This window comes from Coloeus monedula, assembly GCF_965178545.1.
Source record: "Coloeus monedula genome assembly, chromosome: 2".
NCBI lineage: Eukaryota > Metazoa > Chordata > Aves > Passeriformes > Corvidae > Coloeus > Coloeus monedula.
The window spans coordinates 5,043,470-5,065,643 of record NC_138782.1 but is presented as its reverse complement, the minus strand read 5'-3'; the positions used below and the strand labels follow the sequence as shown (position 1 = coordinate 5,065,643).

The following is a 22,174-nucleotide window of genomic DNA, read 5'->3' as shown; positions in this document are numbered from 1 at the left end:
CAATATCCTGTGAATGTGGCAAAGAAGTAGATAAGTGGAAAGAGAAGTACCAAGGTGGGAAGAGTTTTGAAGAATACAGACACTATAGAACAGGGAGAGGGGAACAGTGGTGCAACGCTATTGTTGCCTCCAGAAATATTTGCAACCTCCCAACATGAAAACCCTTTGAGTTCATGAAGGTTGAGTTCAGCTGCACATATTAAAATGTTCAGCTATCATGCAGCACTTTCTGTCTCAGGCTCCAGGATAAATACCTGTTTTTAGCACAGATGATGCAAACTTTAAATAAATGCAAGCAGACATGTCCCCAGCTTTTTGCTGCGAGCGCGGTGAAATGCCAAGGTTAAAGCAGTTTGCATTTGAATTGTTTCTGACACTGATATGTGACAAATACCTTGTGGTGTAATTGTGTGTAAATTGATATTAATGTGCAGTCTGCAGCTGGAAAACTGAATTATACACACGTGATATACTCTTAAGTTTTCCCTGTCAAACAATTACTGTAAACCTGTTGCAAACTCTGCATATTTTTTAAAATTGAAAACGAGCGGAAATCAAGAAGTGTTAACCAAGTCTGTTACACTTTGGATGAAGGTCATCTTTTGGACAAGATGATTTTATTTCCAGCTGGTGAGTGCATCTGACTCCTTAACATTTTAAGAATAACGAGAGCTCTCTGGGTTCTGGAGCTGGAATTACCTGAAAATCAGGAGCCGTTTGCCCAAGGATCTCTGGCAGCTGGGTCCCTGCAACTAGCCTTGGTGTCCAGGATTTTAGTGGAAATAACTGCAGTCTCACCTGTGTTAGGTGTTATCCTAAATGTCCAGGCTGGGAACTGCTTTTAGAAATCATCTAAATCAAGATTTTGCTTTTTGGGTGTAAGCAAACTCTTTCTGCTTTCAGCCTCCTGGATATTTTGGATGACAGAGGGGAATGTACATTCCTGTTATTGCAGGTTTAACTACATATTTCTTTCCTTGCTTACTCATTTTCTCTCTTTTTACCATATTTTATTCTGTTATGTCCTAGGTTGGCCTTGACCACATGAACTAAAAGGTGGTGCTGAAGTCCAGTATGACACAAGTTGATGTATTTTTTTTCTTTTTTGGGGGGGGGGGAATGTTGATAAGTTGAGTCCTGATGAGGTCCCATATTAATGATTTACAGGCAAAACTCCAGAGTTTAAAAGAGTGGGAGGTGGGAATAAACTAGCCCAGTGAGATCTGCAAACATGTCTGGCAAGCCAGCATGCATTGCAGATTTTGAGGAGTATGCTAAAACCTTTCTGCCCAAGTCCGTGTACGATTATTACCAATCCGGAGCGGATGACCAGGAAACCCTGGCAGATAATGTCGCAGCGTTTTCCAGGTAGGAGGATGATTGAAGGCTGGGGCGGGAGGTAGGGGGTGTCAGTTCTGCTTTATTGGTAGATGTGGTGCAATTTTAGACTTTTCTGTGTGAACAAAACTCAAATTTTCTGCAACTTCTTTCTATTTTAGCAAAAAGACTTTCAAAGAACTGATTTTCAGGACAACTCTCTCCCCTTTCACTCCTCCACTGAACATTTGCTGTCAAAAAGCAGTCCCTAAAATCCATTAGCACCTTTTTAGCTTTGCCTGCATTTGGGTTCTTTTGTTAACAGAAATTCTCCCCAGAGTCCTTCAGCTCCAATATTTAATCAGCCAATGAAACTGAAATTTCAACATTTTGGGTTATGGTTCATACCAAGGGGTTCTTGTGGTGGGGTTTTACTTTTTAGGTCCTGAGTCAGTTTTGCCTTTTCCTTATTTCTCCTAAACGTTCCGTGGCCTTCCCAGATGAGAGCTGCAGGGCCCTGCAGGAAGGAGTTGCATTTCCCAGCTCTGGGGCGAGCCAGGAAAGCCAGGGCTCAGTCCTGGGTGGCCCAGCTCTGCTCAGGGGCTTTCCAGCAGGAGGTCAGCCCTTCACCAGTAGAAACTGTAAATGCTGGGAACGGTTCTAAACCAGTTTTGATTTAGACTGACCCCCTGAACTGTTGTCAAAACCTGGGCTCAGGTCACCCTTAGCCTCAGAAGGACAAGGTCAGCACAGTCAGTTGGCATTTGCTGTGGGATTCGTTGGAAGTGTCACAACTCACATCACATCAGTTGGTTTCCTACTCCCAAATGTCCCTGAGCAGGGCAGAGGGAAGGAGGCAGCTGGAGGCTGCTCCCCTCAGCCCAGCTGAGCCCGATGGAGCTGCTCAAACAGCTGCTGATGTCTCCTTCCTTCAGGGCTGTGTTGGTGCAGACATTGAACCCCCCGCACTTGTCTTTGCAAAGGCTTTGTCTTTAATTCCTCTGAGTCTAACAAACCAAACCACAATTTTTCCCATTTTATCTTTAGTCTTTCTCCTTCCCTGCTTTGCTTTTCTGCTACAGAGCAGCAATCCTACTCAGTGCTCCAGTTGCTTTTTCATAGGCTATGGGCCATTCAGCTGGAAATCTCATGCAAGTTGAAGGCTGTAGAAAACTCAGTGATTATTCATTTAGCAGGATCTCAAAGGTCAGATTGCAGAAATGGGCCCAGAACCTTAATTTTAAGGATGCACATAGAAAAGCTTTATAATGTCAAGAGAAGACAACTCACCTCCACTGCTTATTCCAGACCTCCGAGCTCCATGCAGAAGCTGCCATTCCCTGCTCAAACACAAGCCAAAAGCTTGTCCTGAGGAGTAGATAGGAGCAGGAGGGGTTTGAGTAGTGCTCACCTCTTTTTATTGTATCTGTTTTAATGCTTCCAGATGCTCTGATGCTACTTGCCCTCATAAAACCAAAATGAGACATTAAGGAAAGGACACTCCAAGGAAATGCTTGCAGGCAATAAACTGCGGAGCAGTGAACGTTTTACTTGTAACTGCTGGAACTAATCATGATGAGGTTGGATCTAAAGCTGCCAGAGACAGGCTAACAAAGAGCTGGGCATGTCCCTTGCTGTGCTGCCATCAGCAGAGCTGGGTGTTGGTAGGGAGATAAGGGCAGCTCTGCTCTGAAGCTGTTTCCCACCACAGGGATGGACTGCTCTGATAAGAGACCTCCTCACATCGGGCTGGTTGCCTGTGGGGTTCAGGCTTACCTCATCTTTCCTGCATCTTCCATCAGATTTTCAATAAAAACCTCCAGTTTTAGGTGTTCAGAACTGGCATTTGCAAGCAGCCTGGAACTGGAGGAGATGTTCATTTAGCAGTGCCTTGAATGGCCTGAGACATTAGAAGAAATCAATGAAATTTTGGTGTGGCTGGAAGTCCCTCTGTGTTGGGTTCCTGCCCCTCCGCAGTGTGGGGATGAAGGGGCTAGGGGGTGTTTCTGTCTTTGCTCCCCCTCTCTTTTTATATTTATCTGAAATAAAACAAGATCCCATTTTCTCAGCACGTGGGATCCTGCCATTAACAGTCATTAGACCATGTTTGCAATGGCTTCCTTGGGATACATCTCTAAAAGCCAGAACCTGCTATAAAGATTTGACAATATTTTGGTTTATAAGACCTGGTTGATGTAAGGGACTTGGAAAAACCTTTCTTTTTCCCTTGGATGCTGTTGAGGAGAAGCACAGCCCAGCTGTTACTCTGACCCTCACACAGTCCTGGTGTTTCTGCCTGTTCCTGAGTGCAGCTTGTGGGTAAATATAAAGTCAGATGGACTTTACACCCCCGAGGCACAAAGATCACCAAGTCAGATAATTTTGTGAAAGGTAGGAATATGTTCAGCTTCATTTCCCATTGATTTCCCCTGTCAGAAGCTTAGTTGCAGGGTTCAGTCTGATTTTAAAAATTTGCCATTTTTAAGTATTTATATATATATATAAGTTTAAATGGCAGAGAAAGCACAAAACTGAACCAGAAGCAGTAATTTTTAGCCTGTACCTTTGTGGTGCAGGATTATTCAGGTGAGGTGTGAGGGAGGAAAACCAGTGCTGGGCTCATCTGTGAGTCCTGAGTCCTTTATTTTTGTTTTTTTGGCAAGCAAATGTTTTCATTTCTGGAGAAATAAATAGATGATCTTATTAAGGACTAATATTATTGTTGTTACTAAAAACTAACCCCAATGGATGGTTGTGTTGCTGGATCCTACAGTTTCTTTGGAACACCCCATGCCATTTTTGGAGCAGCACAATTCATACTAATTGGATTATAAAATGAATGTCTTGGCCTTTTGATCTTCAGATACCAGGGTATAAACTGTCTCCACAAGGACAGTGTTTAAAATGAGTTTAACACCAGGTGCAGCAACTCTCCCCCAGCTCCTAGTTCTTCTAGGACTGAGAAAAGAACCAGCACTCGGGTGTTGACATCAGTATGTTCCTGCTGAGGCTGGATGAGTATTTCTTATTCATGGTTCTCAAATGGCCCTGGCAGAAGTGAGGCATTAAGGCCAGAAGAGATGATTTGGGATGTCAGAGCATATGTCATTCCTTGTGGTGTCTGACTGCTTTCACCTTGGGTTTGCTCTGCATCCCGGAATGCTGAGTGTCCTCCCAGCCCTGTCTGGCACTGAAATCCCCTCTCGAGTTGTCACAGAACTGAGGGGCCTGAATGGAGAACAGATTTTTGTGACAAGGTTGGGATGCCTTTAGCTCGATGGCATTCAGGAAATCAATCTGGAGTCTCCCCTCTTGGCACACCAGGGAAGGGGGACTTCGGTGTGTGTAGGAACAGGCTCCTGCTAATCCACCCTGACGTGCTTAGCCACAGAATTCCCAGAGGCCTTGGGAGAAGCTGCCTTGTTGTGTCATGTGGAAGGCACAGCAGCTGCTGCTTCAGCAGTGCCAGCATCAGCACAGGCTTTCTGCAAATGTGGTGTTACCTTGTAGCAATTAAAGGTATTAAAATGGCCACAGAATTAATTTAAATATTGGTTTAAAAGGCAAGGCTGGGAGTGGGTCTGGGTCAGACAACCTGGAAAGCTGTGGGGGAGAAAAGGAAAGGAATGCTTGGAAAAATAATTTCGTTACGTTGTGATGTCTTTCACCTTGGATTAGCAGGGTACCACGAAAAGAGTGTGGATGGCAAGACATCACTGGGAGGGAAGATCACTTTTCCTCAAGGAAAAGCAGCTCTTGCTTAGCCTGGCACAGCACCAGCCCCTGCCCCTTCTGAAGGGAAGTGGAGCTGTAGGGGAGAGGGCCAGCAAACTGGGTTGGGGTTTGGATGGATTGCCTGATCAGTGTGTCTTTTCCCAAATGTGCTGCTTGCCCTGCAGCACAAGGGGATTCAAGAGAGGAACAAGAAGAGCTGCTTGAAAATGTGGTGCAGTTTGAAAACTTCAGTGTTTTTCCCAGCTGAAAGCAGCCAGTGCTTCCCTCTTATCCCACTGCAAGATAATTTCCAATCAGAAATTTTTTTAAGCATGGAGAAAAAAGGAAAAAAACCCAAAAGATTAATCCTCCTTTCTTCCCTTTAATCCTTCCTTCAAAACAGCTTTTAGCTGAAGTTGCCTAAATCGGGAGCGCTCGCTGCCTTCCCCACTGCGGCATCTCCCGCTTCCAGCTGGGAAGAAGGATGCACTCACTCTCAGCTGCTGATTGCAGCACACAAGCATGGACTTGGCTGGAAAAAGATGTGGGTGATGAGATGATGAATTAAAATAAAAAAAATTCCAAGTTTTTTCCAAAGTATGCAGGAAATGTTTCACTGAAAGACTTGGAGGAAGCAGGTGCTGTGTGGCAGCCGAATGAACGCGTGCCCTGGTGACAGGGAAACGCTGCCCGTGGGGTTTCCTTGCTGCTGATAAAGGCATTTCCCTATGGCTTGTCCAGAAAATGCCTGGCTTCAAAGTCTGTCAAGCTCAAGCTGGAAAAGTTTCCAAAGCAAGATCAGGTTGTATTAAAAGAGGATGATACTCAGGTAGCGAACCCCTTCGGTGTTTTTGTGGGACCAGTCAATCCTGGGTCAGGAGCACTGACTGGATGTTGATTGAGAGGATGTGACCTGATAAGGTATCTCTGCTTGGGACTGCATCATTTTTCTTGTAGGCACTGCTGGGAATATTTTGCCTCTTCCTGTCTCTTTTCCCAGCTAAAAGCACCACAGGGATGTTGTACCTCAGGACTGACCCTCACAGGTTGGCTGTGACATGGCAGTGGCAGGTAAAAATCTGACAGGTCAGAGAAACCAGGAGCCTGGGGAAGAGGGAGATGCTCCACATCCTTTATGCTTTTGGGTTTGACTGTATTAATTGGCAAGGTTTCAGAGGGATTTTTGTTTTCTTTGTTTGCTGGGGAAAGATGGCTCAGAGCAGAGTGGAAGCCTTCAGAATGAGGATTAGAAAGAAAAGGGGGAGAAAGAAGTCATGTTTGCTTTGTCCCACCCTCAGCCCATCCTCCCCTGGAAAACAACAAACTGTTACAATGGCATGAAAACAAGTGTGAGGAGATGTTCTTGCCGTGTGTGTCTTGGCACTGAGCAGCACAGCTGACTTCCACAACCACACATCTCCTTCCAAGCATCATAACTGTCCTTCTCCTCCCTGGGGAGCACTGCCTGGAGAGCTGGCATGGCTCCAGGCCTTCGGAAAGGTGGGTCTTGTCCTGGCTCTGCCCCAGGCTTCTTGGGGAAATGTCTCTTGATCTTTCTATAAAACAGAGAATTTGTCTTTCTTTCCCTGAATTGTTATTTTAATACACAAGCTCAATCTCACCCCTACTCCCTGTCGGAGGGTAGCAGTGGCCCTGGTTCTACCTCTGTGCTGGTAATTATATTATCAGTCTCGAGCATTCTGGGGCTGAGCACTTGCTCAGGTTCAGCAGTATTAGACCACACATTTTTAATTCTTTTCTGTAATTACAGTTCAGGAGCCATGGGAGCCCTTTCGGAGGGAGGGAGGCAGGCCTCAGTGAGAGGTTGGTGCTTGCAGGGAGGCTTTGGCCTGGCTGAGCTCACAAGAGCCAGCCCCAGGTATTGCACCCCCTCTTGTGGCTTCTAGTGGTGGCAGTGCTGTGACAACACCTGGATGGTGGGGAAAAGTCCCACGGCACAGATATCCCCAGGAATGCAACCCTCTTCATAAAGGCTTGTGTGTTATGGTGCCCAGTTGATCCCGTGATAGGGATCATGATCTTGTGATGCTGTTTTGTGGGGGGAGAAAAAATAACATAAATTTCTGTGTGTGCAGACATGTGGTGTCCAGCCTGGCTGCAGTAAACTGTAATTTCAGATTAAGTGTGGTTCAGTTTGCCCTGCTTTGGGAAAGGGAGCTCCAAGCATGCAGGCCAGGCTTGTGTTATCCAAGAATCCCGTGTCTTTCGGTTCCCTAGTCCATCGAAGGAATAACTGAGGGTAGCTGATGACTTTTCCTATTTGCACACAGTGTCTGTCCCTCAGTTCTGCCCCGAGGCTTTCAGGGGGCTGAAGCTCACCATGAACCTTACTGTTTTACAGCTCCTGTCTTTCCTTTCAAACAATACCAGCCAATAATGTTCCCGGGTGTCTTTGCCTCCCTCACCCTCCCTGCTCTTTGGCCCCTCCTTGCCTGCTCCCTCCAGATTTTGTGCCCTGCAGGGGTTTTGCTGCAGCTCTGGATCACACAGTGGGATTCTGTTCCAGCCCCAGCACAGCTTTCACCACGTTCACAGCAAGAAAACCTGCTCTTGCCTACTGGGAACTGTAAATTCCGCCCCTGCTGCAGCCGTTTGAAACTCAGTTTATTCGTGTGTGTTCCAGGTGGAAGCTGTACCCCCGGGTGCTCAGGGACGTGTCGGTGATGGACCTGTCCACCTCTGTTCTGGGGCAGAGGGTCACCATGCCCGTGTGCGTCGCCGCCACCGCGATGCAGCGCATGGCTCATCCGCACGGAGAGACGGCGACCGCCAGGGGTGAGCCCAGCCACGTCCCCCTGCAGGGCGTGGAGAGGGACAGGGCAGCGCTGTGCCTGCTGCCTGGGCATCCCAGCTTGGTTTCTTGCTCCTGGGGGGAGTTTGAGTTGCTGCTCGGAGTAATCAGGTTGATTCTTGGGTTTGTTTTTTACCATTTCACTTGTCTGAGCATGGTTTCTCTCTCCATGAAACAGGGGTGGGAAACAAAGTATGGAAGAGGGGAATAATTTGTCACATAGAAAATTGAAAACATCTATCTACCTACCCATACGTTCTATATAACTATAAACATTGTCACAGCAACAGTCTTCCTGTTAGAGAATTGACTCTAGAAATTCCGAGGCCTTTGTTTGCCTGAGAAAAATCCTTGCTTTGAAGAGAGCTCTTTGAGAGCATCCCAGAGAGGCAGTGAGATAAGGGCCCCTCTGGGCTAGAAGCTGCACAAAGATGTTGCCAGCACAGAGGCTGCTGCTTCAAAGGATATTAACCAGAATTCAGATGGGGAACTGTCTCCTACCCCTTTAACTCAAGCTGCAGAATGGCACCAAATCTGAGGAAGAGGTCTGGGCTGTGCATTTCAGTGCTCCAGCGCTGAAAGAAGAAGGATACAAACCCTAAATAGGTGATATTTTTAAAAAAATTAATCCTGTGCATGGTTGGCTTATTCATCTAACAGCATTTGCATGCCCAATGCAGCAGGTACTGGTGTGAAGCGAGTTGAATTCTCAGCCCTGCAGTGGGAGCTGCTCTCAGTTCTCATCGCTGTGATGTGCACGGGGATGGGTTACAGCACATCTCCAGAGCTAGCTTGGAAAAACACATCTCTCCAACTTTACAGTATGTTTGGGGCCACGTTTTCTCCCTTCCCAAGAGCTTTATCAGGCAGCTGACGCTTTTTTGCCTAGTTGTAAGTGCCAGCGTGCTCCACACGATGGCGCTCCAGCACCTCGAATCGGTGTGGGAAGGGCCGGGGGAGGCCTTGGTGCTGTCCCATCCTTTGGCAACTCTCGCGGATCAGTTCTGGGCCAGGTTGTGCTGGGAGGAAACTCTGAAGCATTACCCTGTTAAGTGCAACCACATTATTGCAATGGTGAGAGCAAGATTTGAAACACACCAAATTCAGAATGTTTCTTAGCAAGAGTTCCCACTGATGCTGCAGCCTGGCCACATTTTAAGGCATAAATCTACAATGGCATGCAAAGTTGAGTGGTACAATAAGGCTGAGTACCAGGGCTGAGTTATGGTTGTGGTAATAACTTAATTCTGGAATTTCCTGATTTTTGTGCACTTACATTTTCAAACTTTAACACATTATTATTGCATTCAGTGTTCCTGGGTTTTCAAGCTAGGTGGGACAGCTCGGTGTACTGGCACCAGTTAGAATGTGCAGTCCAGTAAAAAACATCCATTGGGGCTGGTGAATTTTTCAATGCTTTCAAAGGAGAGCAGTATTAAAATCACACACTTTATATTGCATTGGCATTTGGGGGGAGAAAAAAAATGGCTTTGGTTTTGTGCTGTTAGAGGTGGAGCGGGGCACTCAGTGCCAAGCTTTTGGTTTGACCTTATAAGATGACAGGAGTTAGCTGTAAAGTACACATTTGGCTTAAAGGTTCCCTGAAACTTGGGACACTCGGGATCAGGGGGTTTGCCACATCCAACTTCTATTCCAGAGGTAGCACAGACTTTAAGTGAGCAAACTGTTGGTTGCTTTAATTCAGCTTCTGCTTCGGCCACACCAGTTTGCACAAGCCAAGGAAGTCTGATCCATAGTCCTGTGGCTTCTGCAAAGCCTGGCGTGCTCCATAAGCCTGGATTTCTTTGGCTCAGGTGTGCAGGAAGCACTGTATGAGGTGGTGTCTCTGCTGTGGTCGTGATCCTTGAGAAGCACAGCATGGTCTGAGTCCTGCCCCTTCTCAGCCTGTGCCCTGGCTCGTGTTGGGGGCAGAACAGCTCCCAGAGGAGCATCCCTGTGTGCCACGAATCTGCCTGGCTGGGCTGGAACCCCAAGAGATAATCCTGGTTCACACCACGCTGCCCTGCAGAGCAGGGTGGTGAAGAGAGCAATGACAGCTCCTTCTCTTAACTTCTGGTGTTTTGAGAACAATGCCTGATCCCACAGAGGAACTTCCTTGAGCAACAGTGTCCTGCTTGGAACTGCTCTGCTCTCCTGGCAGGTTTGCTCACGTGTTGTAGGGTGGATGTCCCCTCTAGGAGCAAGGGCATGTCATGGTGTCCCTTAGAACTCCCTGCGCTCACAACCCCCTTGCTCTGGGGCTTGTCAGCCTTTTGGGGGCTGCTGCTTCCTGAAGGATGCTCTCCCGCAGCAACCAAGCTGGTGGAGAGGAGTGTGCACCTTCCTGGAACAGGGCAGGGGCTGTTCTCACCTTAGACACCCCTTCATGGACACTTCTTTTGCATGAGTAAAGGATCTTTCCTGGGAAAAACATCCATTTGTAGTTTTAAGAGTTGCTGGTGACAGGCCAGCCAACACAATGTAAGTTATTCCAAAGGTTAAGTAACCCCACTCTGATCAGAATCAACTGCAGTCATGGTCAAACCTTGCACAGCCTCAAATCCAGGTGTTGGATTTACTTGTACTCGGGTTAGCTGGACTTTAAAATAGTAGATGACTTTTTAAAAAGTCTATGCAGGCTGCAATAAGGTTGCCGCTCAGTTTTCTTTGACATGTCTGAATGTAGCAGGAGTCCTTCCTTACAGAAAAAGCTCTCTTGTCCATGAAACAATTTCATGCACCTTGGCAGTTTTCCCAGTTTTTCTAGGTCTTCCTTCAAGTATATTCCCTGGCATTTTCGTTGTAGTTCATCAGTGTATGTGGCAATTTTCCAAAGAATGGATTTTCTGTTCAGTAGAAACTGAAAAATTGGGAGGAAAATTGTTTTGGATTAACTGAAATGTTTCATTTGATCCAAAACACAATGTTTTATTTCATTTTCCTACTGGCTAATGCTTTTAGCTATAGTTCTGTTTTGAAACAAAAGTGTTAGCTCAGGAGAAAACATTTCCATTTTGAAAAGATCAACACATGACATTTTGACTTAGGTGTTTTTTTCTCATCCTTCCCACTCCAATTTCAACCTCTTTGACTAAAAATATTTGCCAAATTCAATGAATAATCTTAGCCACTAAAGAGCAAAAGGTTGTCCTCTATTCAACAGAACCCTTCTGATTCTATGGGATCTTTTTTTCTTGCTTGTCCATCATAAGATTCACTGTTCCATGCCAAGGCATTCATTTACCATCCTGACTTCATGCTGTGCTTGCAAACCAACACGATCCCCGTGTCAACAGGACCCACCTCGAGTACACTGACTCAAAATCTTGTGCACCATCCAGCTGCACAGCAAGAAACAGCAATTTTTTGCTACCTTAATTGATTATAAACCAACTTGTAGCATTATTTTATTGAGATTTCTGTTCTGTTTATATTCCTGCTTATGCCATATTGCACTTACTGAGTACCTCAAACTCCTGTGTTTTCACCCTAAAGCAGCATTGGAATACCTGACTTCTCCATCAATGGCTGCAAATCAGGCTGAGAACCCGACTGTTTTCTTGGCCAGGTCTTCTGAGAACTGTCAGTGACTTCAGCTCAGGGCTGAAGTTTTTGTGTTTGCCCTCTGCAGCTGCACTCAAACCACTCCCCAAGCTGCTGCTGACGCAGGAAGGGTTTCACCATCACCTGCGACGTGACTGCACCGTTTGCTTTGCCAAATGGAGAACAGGAGTATTGACTGAAAAGCCTTTTCCCCCCCTGTTTTAGTTGAGTTTCTGGCAGCTCTGGCTTTCCCACTAGAGAGGGAGCAACACCTTTGTTCCTTTGGCTCTTAACAGGCTGCTACTGTGCTTTTGCTCTCTATGATGCTGCTGAGCACTGAAATGTGGGTTTCTTGTCCCCATCAGACATGGTTCTGACTGGGAAGGAGGGATTTGGCCACCTATTACATTTTGTGCTCAGTGAAAACAGCAGGACTTTGAACCCACCTGTTACCAGTGTGGTGATCAAAAGATGAGGTTGATTTTGAAGTATGAAAATTAATGTTAATCCAGAGTCATGGACAGGACAATATTCACATGGGACAATGTGGCCTGGGCTGGCCTGGCCTGGATTCCCCCTGGAGAGCGGCGTGGCCGGGGGACTCTGTGCTGCAAGTGTGCCCAGGCAGCCTGGCATGCCATCCCTCGTGGGCCAGCCAGATCCCAGATCCGTTTTGGCCACGTGTCCCTTCCTCTGCAGCCTTCCTGCACAGCTGACAAAACATGTTGTGTCAACAAGAGGACAGCAGACACCACTCGCATGCAGGGTTTTGTAAGGGCTGAGGAAGGGGAGGCTGACAGGGAGCTCTCAGCCAAGTGTGGTTTGTCAAGAGAGTAACGTGAAGTTCTTTAAACAACTCTGTTTCTCGGGAGATGCAGCTCCAAGAACACGGCTGCTGCTCCTGAGAAATACCACTGTGCCAAAAGGACATCGTGTTGATCTCAAGGAGCGTCCTCTGGCCCTTAGCTTGGGGACAGTGGATTCACTGGTGGATTCAGGGAAACATGCCTGCAGTGGGGCAGTTTGGCTGCTGTGCTTCAGAGATGCCCCTAAAAGGGAAATGATGGGAATTTGCTCAGCTAGAGGAAAAAAGCGAGTTCCCATTCCCATACAAGGTAACCCTGACAAAATACACAAGCTTGAACTGGGCTCCTCTCCAGTGTCCTCCCTGAAGTCTGTTGTCTCTGATTTGCCCACAGGGACAAATTCCATACCCTTTGCAAACCACGTAAGGAGCTGATGCCCCATCAGATGGGGGGAGGATACTCTGAGGCTTCAGGATGAAAAAAGGGCTAAAAAAGGTCACTCCTCTGTTCCCCAGTGAAGCTCCCAAGTGGGTCCTGTCCCATTTGTTGCTATGTAAAATACTTCAGTTGCGTTCCCCAAGAAGGAATAGCTTCCAACTGCCAGAGGGCAGGTTTGGATTAGATGGGAGGAAGAGATTCTCTGCCATTGTGTGATCCCATGGACTTCCCCAGCTCCGTGTGTGTGGCTCCTGCCGTGCTCTCTGCGCTGCCCTGGACCCCAGCAGGAGCCTGCAGGGTGTACAAGGGTGAATGTGTCCTTTGGGCAATGCTCAGGATTAAAAGAAGACCTGGGAAAAAAACCCACAAAAAACAAACAACTAAAAGCAATCTGAAATGGCATGAGGAAAGGCTGGTTTACAAAAACATCTGATGCTTAAACTGGCAAATGTCACGTATTGCAGCAAGAGCGTCCTGTGGGAATGTGGCTGTAGTAGGACTGATTTGAAATATTAAATCATTTGCAGCACCCCAAAAGTGAAGTGTAAAATACGGTTGTTTGAGGAAATGAATTGCTTCTGTTTTCTTTAACTGCAGCTAAATGTGTGAGAAGTGTATTTTTAGAAAAACCTAATTTGAGGTAGAGGAAAAACCCCAACCAAACCTGGCAACACTTCAGGCCTCTGTATCTCATGGTTTTAAAAGTCTAGAAAATTGTCAAAATAGGCTTTAAAATGATCAAGATCAAGTACAGATCGACCAAAACTGGATCTGGGAATCTCCAAAACTTTGAAAAATTTTGTCTGTGAACTTTGGATTTGCCTGAGAGATCTAAACTATGTGTGTTGAGCTGGTGCTTCACCAGAGAGCTGTGAACTTTATAGGAGAGGTGAGGGGAATTTTGTGAGCATGCTTGCATGAAAATGCCATAACCCCATTTGGGATGGCTGAACTCTGATTGAACCAAACTGCTTAAATCTAATCTTAAATAAGAGAAAAGCACTATTTTCTCTATTGCTACATATGCAGCTAAGTTGAAAGGAGATGGTGATACACCATGATTTAAATCTTCACCAAAAATGTTTTATTGTGCAGTTCCTAACTTAATTTTTGCTTTTGCAGCCATAGAGACTTGGGAATCAAAGGAAAAAATGGAAAGAAATGGATACCTAAAGGCAGATTGAACCATAACATTTACATTTCTCCCTTATCTGATGGGAGGGTTTTGCAATTCCTGGGTTCGCAGCCCTCCCGCTCATTCCTGATATAGAGGGAACTATGTCCAGTAATTTCAAGGAGAGGAACGGAATGGCTACGAACTAGAGTGGTTTGGGTGATTGCTGCTGTATTTCCAGTGAGGGAAAACTGCCTGGTGGCCCTGGGAGGGTGTAACCAATTTGTTTGAATAAGCTGTTCATAAGTTTCCACTCCAAGAGGTTTGTAATCCTTATTTAATAAAATGTTGTCATAAAGACCACTTTTTAATTCCTCCATGGGCTGGGGATGACGTCTTGAAACAGAGGTCCATTTACATTAAAAATATGCCTACTGTGGTAGACCAAGGAAAACAAGGCTTTCTATAATATTTTGGAGTTTTACAGCATGTTTTCCTTTATTTTACAATAAGCGACAGATTATATCGAAAAAAGTAAGTGATAGATTCATAGAAATGTATCTGTATGAGGTCAGCCTGGGGAGGGCGATTTTTGGGAGGCAATGTGGCAATGTTCAAAAAGTTGGAAGCCTCAAATGCATTATTTGAATGCTCCTGTTTAAAGAATATCACTTTGTGCTCCTCCAGCCTGCCAGGCCGTGGGGACAGGGATGATGCTGAGCTCCTGGGCCACCTCTTCCATCGAGGAGGTGGCCGAGGCAGCTCCGGCCGGCCTTCGCTGGCTGCAGCTGTACGTGTACAAGGACCGGGAGGTCACGGAGTCGCTGGTGAGGCGTGCGGAGAGAGCCGGGTACAGAGGAATCTTCGTCACCGTGGACACCCCGTACCTCGGCCGGCGCGTCGCCGACGTGCGCAACAAGTTCCAGCTGCCCCCACACCTCAGGTACCTCTGCTGCTGGGTGTGGGGTGGGACTGTGCCAGGGCCATGGGCACCCGGGCTGGTGGGGGAGAAGTTTGTCCTGGGCAACAGCTCCGTGGATCTGTGTGTGTATCGCGTGCTGTGCTTGGGCTGGGATCTGCTTTGGGTCAAAACGAAGCTGTAAAAGGTACTGTGCCAGGCAATGTGAGGCTGCTGAAGTAAGAGACATGGGGCATTTCTCTATACATGTGTTAATGTATTCTTGGCTACCTTCAAAGCTCAGCTGTGCACAGCCCGAAGTGACCTGCTCTGATGTTGAACTGGGATCCAGTGGCAGAGTTGGCTGTGCTCTGAAAGTGGCCTGGACTTAGTGGGCCGAAACTCCCTTCCAAAAGACGTTATGGTTCCTTGTGTGTTATCCTATGACATTGCTCTGGGTCCAGAGCCGTGTTGCTACTGACTGCAGAGCCTCTTTCAGAGCAACTTCAACTCTTCTTTTACTCAAATACAGAAGCACATGGGTATCAGTCTTTCTAAATCCTCCATGATGTCAATTTTTACCCCAAAGTGTGTTTTGGGACATTTTCTATGTCTCAGAATCTGTGGCATCATGATTGACTTCAGCACTAATTCTAGTTCCTCCACACTGCAGGGCCAATGAGGAATTAAATTACAACAGAGTTAAACCAGAATTTTAACCTTGCAACGGGGTTGTACGGGTGCTGATTTGCCTGACCTTTTGTAAATACAAATTGATAGACTGTAGAGACCCCCCTGATAAACATAGGCTGAAGTGCTGGCACACTTCTAGCAGCCAAGGACTGGCTGGAAGAATAATTTAACTCCAGGACTTGGAGTTGAAAATCTTGCGAGATTCTTGCATGTAGAGCTTGGTAACAACCACAGTCTACCATGGCACATGTTAAAATTATTTAGAGCTTGCAAATGAACACAAAAATGGATAGGGAGAGAAAAAAAAAAAGACAGCTTGATGTATTTCGAAGCAGATAAACTTTGAGGTGAGTTCTGGGTGAAAGCTAGTTTTGAGTTTTATCAATGTAATTGAATTGCTCTTCCTGTGTCTCCAGACTGTTGTGTTACACTATATACACATTGTATGTAACATGCACTTAGCAAGAATCACATCTGGAGGTTTTTCTTAATTTCCATACTATTCAAAAGGAAGATGAGCCTTGGGACTCTGCAGTGAATCTCATTCTCTAACTCTCTGGCAAAATCCCCTCCAGAGCCTGGGGTGTTGGCTCTCCCCCATGCACTTGTGCTTGAAGCTAAGAGATGAAGGTTGACAGAGCAACCCGAACTCTGCCCTGATTTCTGTGTTGAAGAACAGTTTTAGGAGGAAGGCACCAGAAAGCAAAAAATCCTTATGCCCCTAACATGAAAATGTACCACACTGGGATGTGTATGCCCTGTGTCGTAGTCGTGCTATAGATCTGTGTTTGACGCATTATCAGTATACACTGACCTGTTACTCTTAAAAATAAAATCAAACAATTATTTAAGTAGCTTATTTTTTAGGGGCAATAGAATTTTAAGGCCTAGGGTTGAGGAGGTCTTGAATGTGAGTCCAATAACCCAAAGACATTTGAGGAAAGAGGGAGAGCGTTTCTTAAACACTTTGACCCCACCTGCCCAAACCATAACAAGGTTTCGAGTGAACCGTATGAAATCATATGAAATTGGAGTAATCCTTAAAGGTTCCAATTAATCACTGCAGATTCCCGAGCGCCGCCTGGGCAGCGCTTTGTTGCAGAGGCCGCGGTGAAACTCTCCTAGCGCAGGGCTCTGCTCATTTACGTGATAACTTTTTCTTGGCTTCGGGTTTTCAACAAAGTTTCAAAGCAACAACAAGGTGCCATTGTGCTCCGAAATGTATGTAAGGCAACATTCATCCAAGTGTTGATCTGCATTTCCCAGGCCAAGAAAAACAACAGTTATTTATATAATCTTATCCATGGTTCTGTTTTTCTCTGGGCACCCCACCCTCCACAAACCAACAGCTGAAAAGCTGGATCTTGCTGAGAGCCCGCTCCTTTCTCATTTGCTTCTGGGCCTGGAGCTGAACAGAAAAGCCATGTGAAATGCTGCTTGTTGTAGGCATGAAATCAGCAGTGAAACCAGCCAGGTTCCATGCAAAAACACTCATGCACTTCCCAAAATGTGAAATGTGAGTATTAAATAGCCCAATGTGGAACAGGACACAGTTTCCGAAGAACACGGCAATTGGTCTCACATGGGACATGGATGTGCTAAAACCTGTGAGATTTTGCTGCTGAAAAACCCAAATAACAGCTAATGTTTTCACATGAACTTCCTTTCCTCCCTACATTTTACAAGGAAATGCACAAAAGGGACACAAGGTAAACAGGCTGGCTGTTTGCCTTATTGGACAGATGAAAATTCTGAATTCTTTGCAAGGCTTCATGCACATCCATCTAACTCATGGAGCTTAAGAAAACTTCATTTCCTCCTTCTCCCTTCTGCCTACCCAATCCCCTATTCCTCTCATAGCTGAATTCCCTGGATTTGAAAAACAACAAAACCCAACCCTATTTCTTTTGCTGTAGAAGTCGGACTGTTATCTTGGGCCAGAGAAATTTGCCCCAAAGTTATCACAAAACGATCTTAAAAACATAGAAAGGCTTGGGTTGGAAGGGACATTAAAGATCCAATGCTTATGCTGCTTATCAAACACTTTGCCAGCCAAAGCTTCTGGCTCACTGAGGACTGGGATCTCACATGCTGACATCGGCTGGTTTTGCTCCTGCCCTGCAGTGCAGCAAAGCTTTAACTCAGGTATATTGAATGCTGGCATTTGGGACTGATTGTGGCTACAGTGAATCATTCTCAGACTATTTTTCTATGTCTTTTGTCACTTTAGATTAAAAAACTTTTCCAGCAATGACCTGGCATTTTCCTCGGGGAAAGACTTTGGAGAGAACAGCGGCCTGGCTGTGTACGTTGCTGAGGCCATTGATGCCAGTGTCAACTGGGAGGACATCAGGTGGCTCCGGGGGCTGACCTCGCTGCCCATCGTGCTGAAAGGGATCCTCAGGGGTGTGTAGCTCTGCTGCTTCCCAGGGAAAGGCGAGGGAAGAGCTGTCACTTCCTCAAGCATCCTTAGGAACCCAGCAGTGAAGATGTTTGTGGAAGCAGCTGCTTAAATAAGTGCCTGGTGTTGTCACCACCACCACCATTAATGTGATCATGCCAATAATTTTGCAGTGGACAAAATCGTTCAGCAAAAGAATTTCTTACTGATGGGTTTTGGAACATAATAGAGAAAATAAAGGCTAGCAACTGAAGTGGCTGATCCAAAGGGATAAAATGTTCTGCTCCAACATTTCAAACTACTTTTCTGCCCTTATTACTTAGAGATAAAACCTTTTTCTGTGTTGAGGCGAGGCTTTGGAAGGCTGAAGCCCCAAGGTGGCTTTGCATGAGCTGACAGTGGTTTTTTTAGTGATTCCCTCATTGGGGTGTCTGCAAGCCCCCAGTTACAGAAAGGCATCTCCTGTTTGGGTTTTCTCCTAGACGATGATGCCAAAGAAGCTGTGAAGATTGGGGTAAATGGGATCCTGGTGTCAAATCACGGAGCACGACAGCTCGATGGGGTCCCTGCTACTGTAAGTCCTGATGCCAATACACTCCAGTTATCTCTAATTTTCTCTGCCTTTTGGCTTCTTGTTTGCTTTCTCTGAACATGTGGGAGCTGGAGGAAAAACCTGGAGTAACTGTTCTATGCTTTAAGCCATGCTTTAACCTCTCTCCACTTCTCTATGTATGTCACATCGTACTCTGAGTTAGACACAGCCTTTCCTTGGAAATTGGAAAATTTCCTTTCAAATCAGAAAATCTTTCAGAAATTTTTTCCAGTCTCCTCTTTAATTTCTTCTTTCTCATTCCTTTTTGAAAAACGCTTCTTGCCATTTGCAGCACACTGAAGGTTGTATTAGAGTAAGTTTTCCCTTTTAATGTTCTTTGGGGGCTTCTGAAAAATTACAGTTAAGGAACAGCTAAAGGCAGAATAAAACTCTCCATTTTTCTCCTTTCAAATATTTTCACCTTTGGAAAAGGGAGAGAGTGGTTAAATTACAGTTTTTCCTTTTTCCTTTTCCTTGTCATGCTACCCCATGCCTTTTCCAAAGGTGAAAGGGATTTGAGAATTTCTTGGTCGGCAAAAAAGAAAGAAGTAAAGGAAAATGAAAAAGTATGTGCTCAGGATGAAGGAAAAACCCCAAAATTCCAGTCATCACTCATCTTGCTTCATTTGGTGTGGGAAAGCTGCACAAATAAAAAGAGAATGAAAGGGAGGAGAATCAAAGCCCAGTTGTGCCTCTCTGAGTATTTCCAATATGTTCTCGATGAAAAACCTCCTGTTTTCCATGATGGTTCCCTGAAGGGAGAGGGGAACAGGTCCTCTTGTCACCTCCTGGGAATGTATTCCTTAATTTCACTGAGAGTATTTAAAACTCTTGGGCAAGCCTGTGTGTGAGGTAATCCAACAGCAACAATGTATAAGGATGTTAAAAACATCATTTTGAGGAATGAGAGAGCTCAAGAAACACAAATTAATTTTTGACAGCTGCAGCAGAACAGAAATATGCGAACTCCCTTTTCGGGGTTACTCCTTTGCCACACCACAGGGCAGAGGAGAACTGCTAAAGCTGATGCGTTCCCTGGATTTATGGTACAAGGAACAACACTTCACAATGCTGTTTTTATAATGTATCTGTATCAGATCATGTTAAATGTTTCTGATTTAGAAACATAATAATTTGCTTCAATTTCATGGGGTTTCAGATCGTGAGCTGAACCCAAACTGGTCAATATTTCTAGTGTCTAGTTACACAGTGAGGAAATCTATGTTTTAATTATGGTTTGCATCATGCTTTAGTTATTAGAGCACTTTAATGTTGGTACAGTTTGTCAGGATGTAGAAAGTGGTCTCTGGATATAGAAATAGATCCAAAATATGTTTGGCAAGAGAGCAAAACCAAAGGGAGGGGGAAAATCACAGCAAGTGCCAAACTTCAAGAAAATTTTAATCCAAATCTAAAAACAAACTGCACTTTCAAGTTTTCTTCCCCCATCTTCTAGTCATTTTTATCCATTAGAAAGGAAATGAATTACATCCGTATTTGAAAGACGTGAATTTGTGTGTCTTTTGTCTTACTTCCACACACTGTTTCCAGTCTCCTTAATACTTGGCTTCTGGTGGTGTTCCTTTCCTGATTTTCATGAATAAGAACTATTTAGCTGGCCTTATAGGAGAAGTTGCCCTGTAATTAATGCTCCAGGCTTGAATTCAGGAGGCTCATCCTTTCATTGGGACCTCTTGCATGGCAAGAGGAATTAATTCCCTGGTTACTTGTAACTTGAGAACAGTAAAAATACTTTTCCCCCCTTACTTGTATCACTGGTGTAGGGGTTAAGCAGAGAAAGGGGATGAGCAGAGCTTGGTGAAAGCAACATACATGTGCATTAAAATAAATTATTTCCCACCTTGCTCAAAACTTAGAGGAAAGTTCATTTTTTTCTTATATTAAGATGTTTTTCTCTACAGTCATTCCTGTAATTAGATGCATTTTCAAAGGGAAAATACATTAATTAAAATTTTTCAGCCAACTTGAAGTTCCTCCAGGCATGTGTTTCTCTTACTCCTTGTCTATAGGTACGGTGCCTGCCTCTGGGCTCCCAAGCTGGCCCTCAGGATAAATGAATGGTAAATTTAAACAGGGAAGCAAAGATGATTATTTAAAAAGGGACAGTGATTCAATTTCATCCCCAAACTAGCGAAGACTGGCAGTTTGGGAGGTAACACCACCAAAAGGCTTCCTTAGTGCTGGCTGTTTCTCATATTCTGCATAAAAATCAGATACTGGCTTGTGTCAGATATGTGTCATGGGGTCAGATGGCCGTTTTGTGAGACCCTGCTGATCCTCATTCTGTTTATGTGACTCTCCAAATAAATTTGACCTTTGTATGTACCTTCTCCCCTGCAAAGTCACTGCTGGTTGTCAATACAAAGCTGTGTTATTTGGGTATAGATTTAGGCATGCAACTGCTCCTTATGCTGCTGTAAAGCTTGGATCCTCTGTGTAAGAACTCATTCAAAAAATAAATAGGGTTTTTGTAATAGGGTTTCAGGAGCAACCAAGCTGTGTTTCTGCTTTCTCTCTTTTAGATTGATGTCTTGCCTGAAATCGTGGAGGCTGTGGAGGGGAAGGTGGAGGTGTTCCTGGATGGTGGTGTAAGAAAAGGCACGGACGTTCTCAAGGCACTGGCTCTCGGTGCCAAAGCTGTTTTCATTGGGAGACCTCTTCTCTGGGGGTTGGCTTATCAAGTAAGTTAGGAAAAGCTTAAATGCATGATCATCCAAATTCAGATCCCTAGACTCACTGTTTAGCCTTATTATATGCACACACGTGTGTCTGTGTGCACAGAGGAGCGTGTGTGTGATGGTGTCTGTGTGCATCCAGATCATCTGATGTAAGATTTGTTACGACAAACACTCAGGATTTATGTTTGTGCATAAAACTTTTCTTGGCACACGTGTACATGTCTGTACCTACACACATACACATAATAGTTCACATTGTCTCCTAATCTCCCAGGGTGAAGAAGGAGCAAAAGAAGTTCTCCAGATGCTGAAGGAAGAGTTTCGCCTGGCAATGGCACTGACAGGTGGGACCTCAACATTTCCTCTCCGTAATCACATTTTCTCAGAGCTTTCATTTGCCCCAGGCAAGATGCTATAGCAACTTGCATGAGGGGAATGTTTGCAATCTAAACAGGTTAGTCTGTGGAGAAATGGGAAAAGGACTTGTTATCCCTGCCTTATAAAGGGAGAACTGAGTAGATTAAGTGAAAAATTATTTGGTTTTTTTTTTCTTTTTTTCACAAGGAGAGCAATAAATCCAGCGAAAAGTAGGGGCAAATCTTTGGTTGCTAAGGGGTGGATTTCATCTGACAGAATGTAGATTTTTATGAGGCAGAAAAAGAAAAGGCTTAGAGTGGGTTGGAAAATCAGAGGTTTGAACTGATCTGCAATTTCTCCTCCAGGATGCCGGAGAGTAGAAGAAATTGGCAGGACACTGATACGAAGACATCAAGTATTGTTTTCCAAGATTTAGGTCTGAAGACTCTTGCCTTGTGCATTGCCTGTTGTGCTTCCAGACAAAATCCAACTGCATTCCCTCTGTGGGCCTCATCCTGCAGTCATGACTGAGGGAACGCTCTGCTCTGTAGGAGGTCACTTGTTGAAGAGAGGACTCGAAGTAAATTTTACAGGTGTTTCCAAATCTCTCAGGCTCTTAAGGAAAGCTGCTCCACTGGGAGGTGTGATTAGAGATGGGTCTTTATACAAGACCAGTGTAGAAACTTCAATGTGTTTTGCAAAAAACACTGATATTAATTTCCATGCGTGGGACTAATTTAGCTTTTAAAATGAAACTATAAACACAAATGCTTTGATAGCAAACAGAAAT

The 22,174-nt window shown here is 45.1% G+C and overlaps 1 protein-coding gene across 1 annotated transcript; it reads left to right on the top strand.

Moving 5' to 3' along the window:
* Window positions 1–1,231: 1,231 nt before the first annotated feature.
* HAO1 (hydroxyacid oxidase 1) lies at window positions 1,232–21,934 on the top strand (the record flags this gene model as incomplete). Its single annotated transcript, XM_082302323.1, has 8 exons — window positions 1,232–1,368; window positions 7,676–7,827; window positions 14,432–14,687; window positions 17,566–17,741; window positions 18,219–18,310; window positions 20,872–21,030; window positions 21,302–21,371; window positions 21,750–21,934. The coding sequence occupies 8 exons, from the start codon at window positions 1,232–1,234 to the stop codon at window positions 21,818–21,820; spliced, it is 1,113 nt and encodes a 370-aa protein (XP_082158449.1). The 3' UTR covers window positions 21,821–21,934.
* Between the last annotated feature and the right edge of the window lie 240 nt (window positions 21,935–22,174).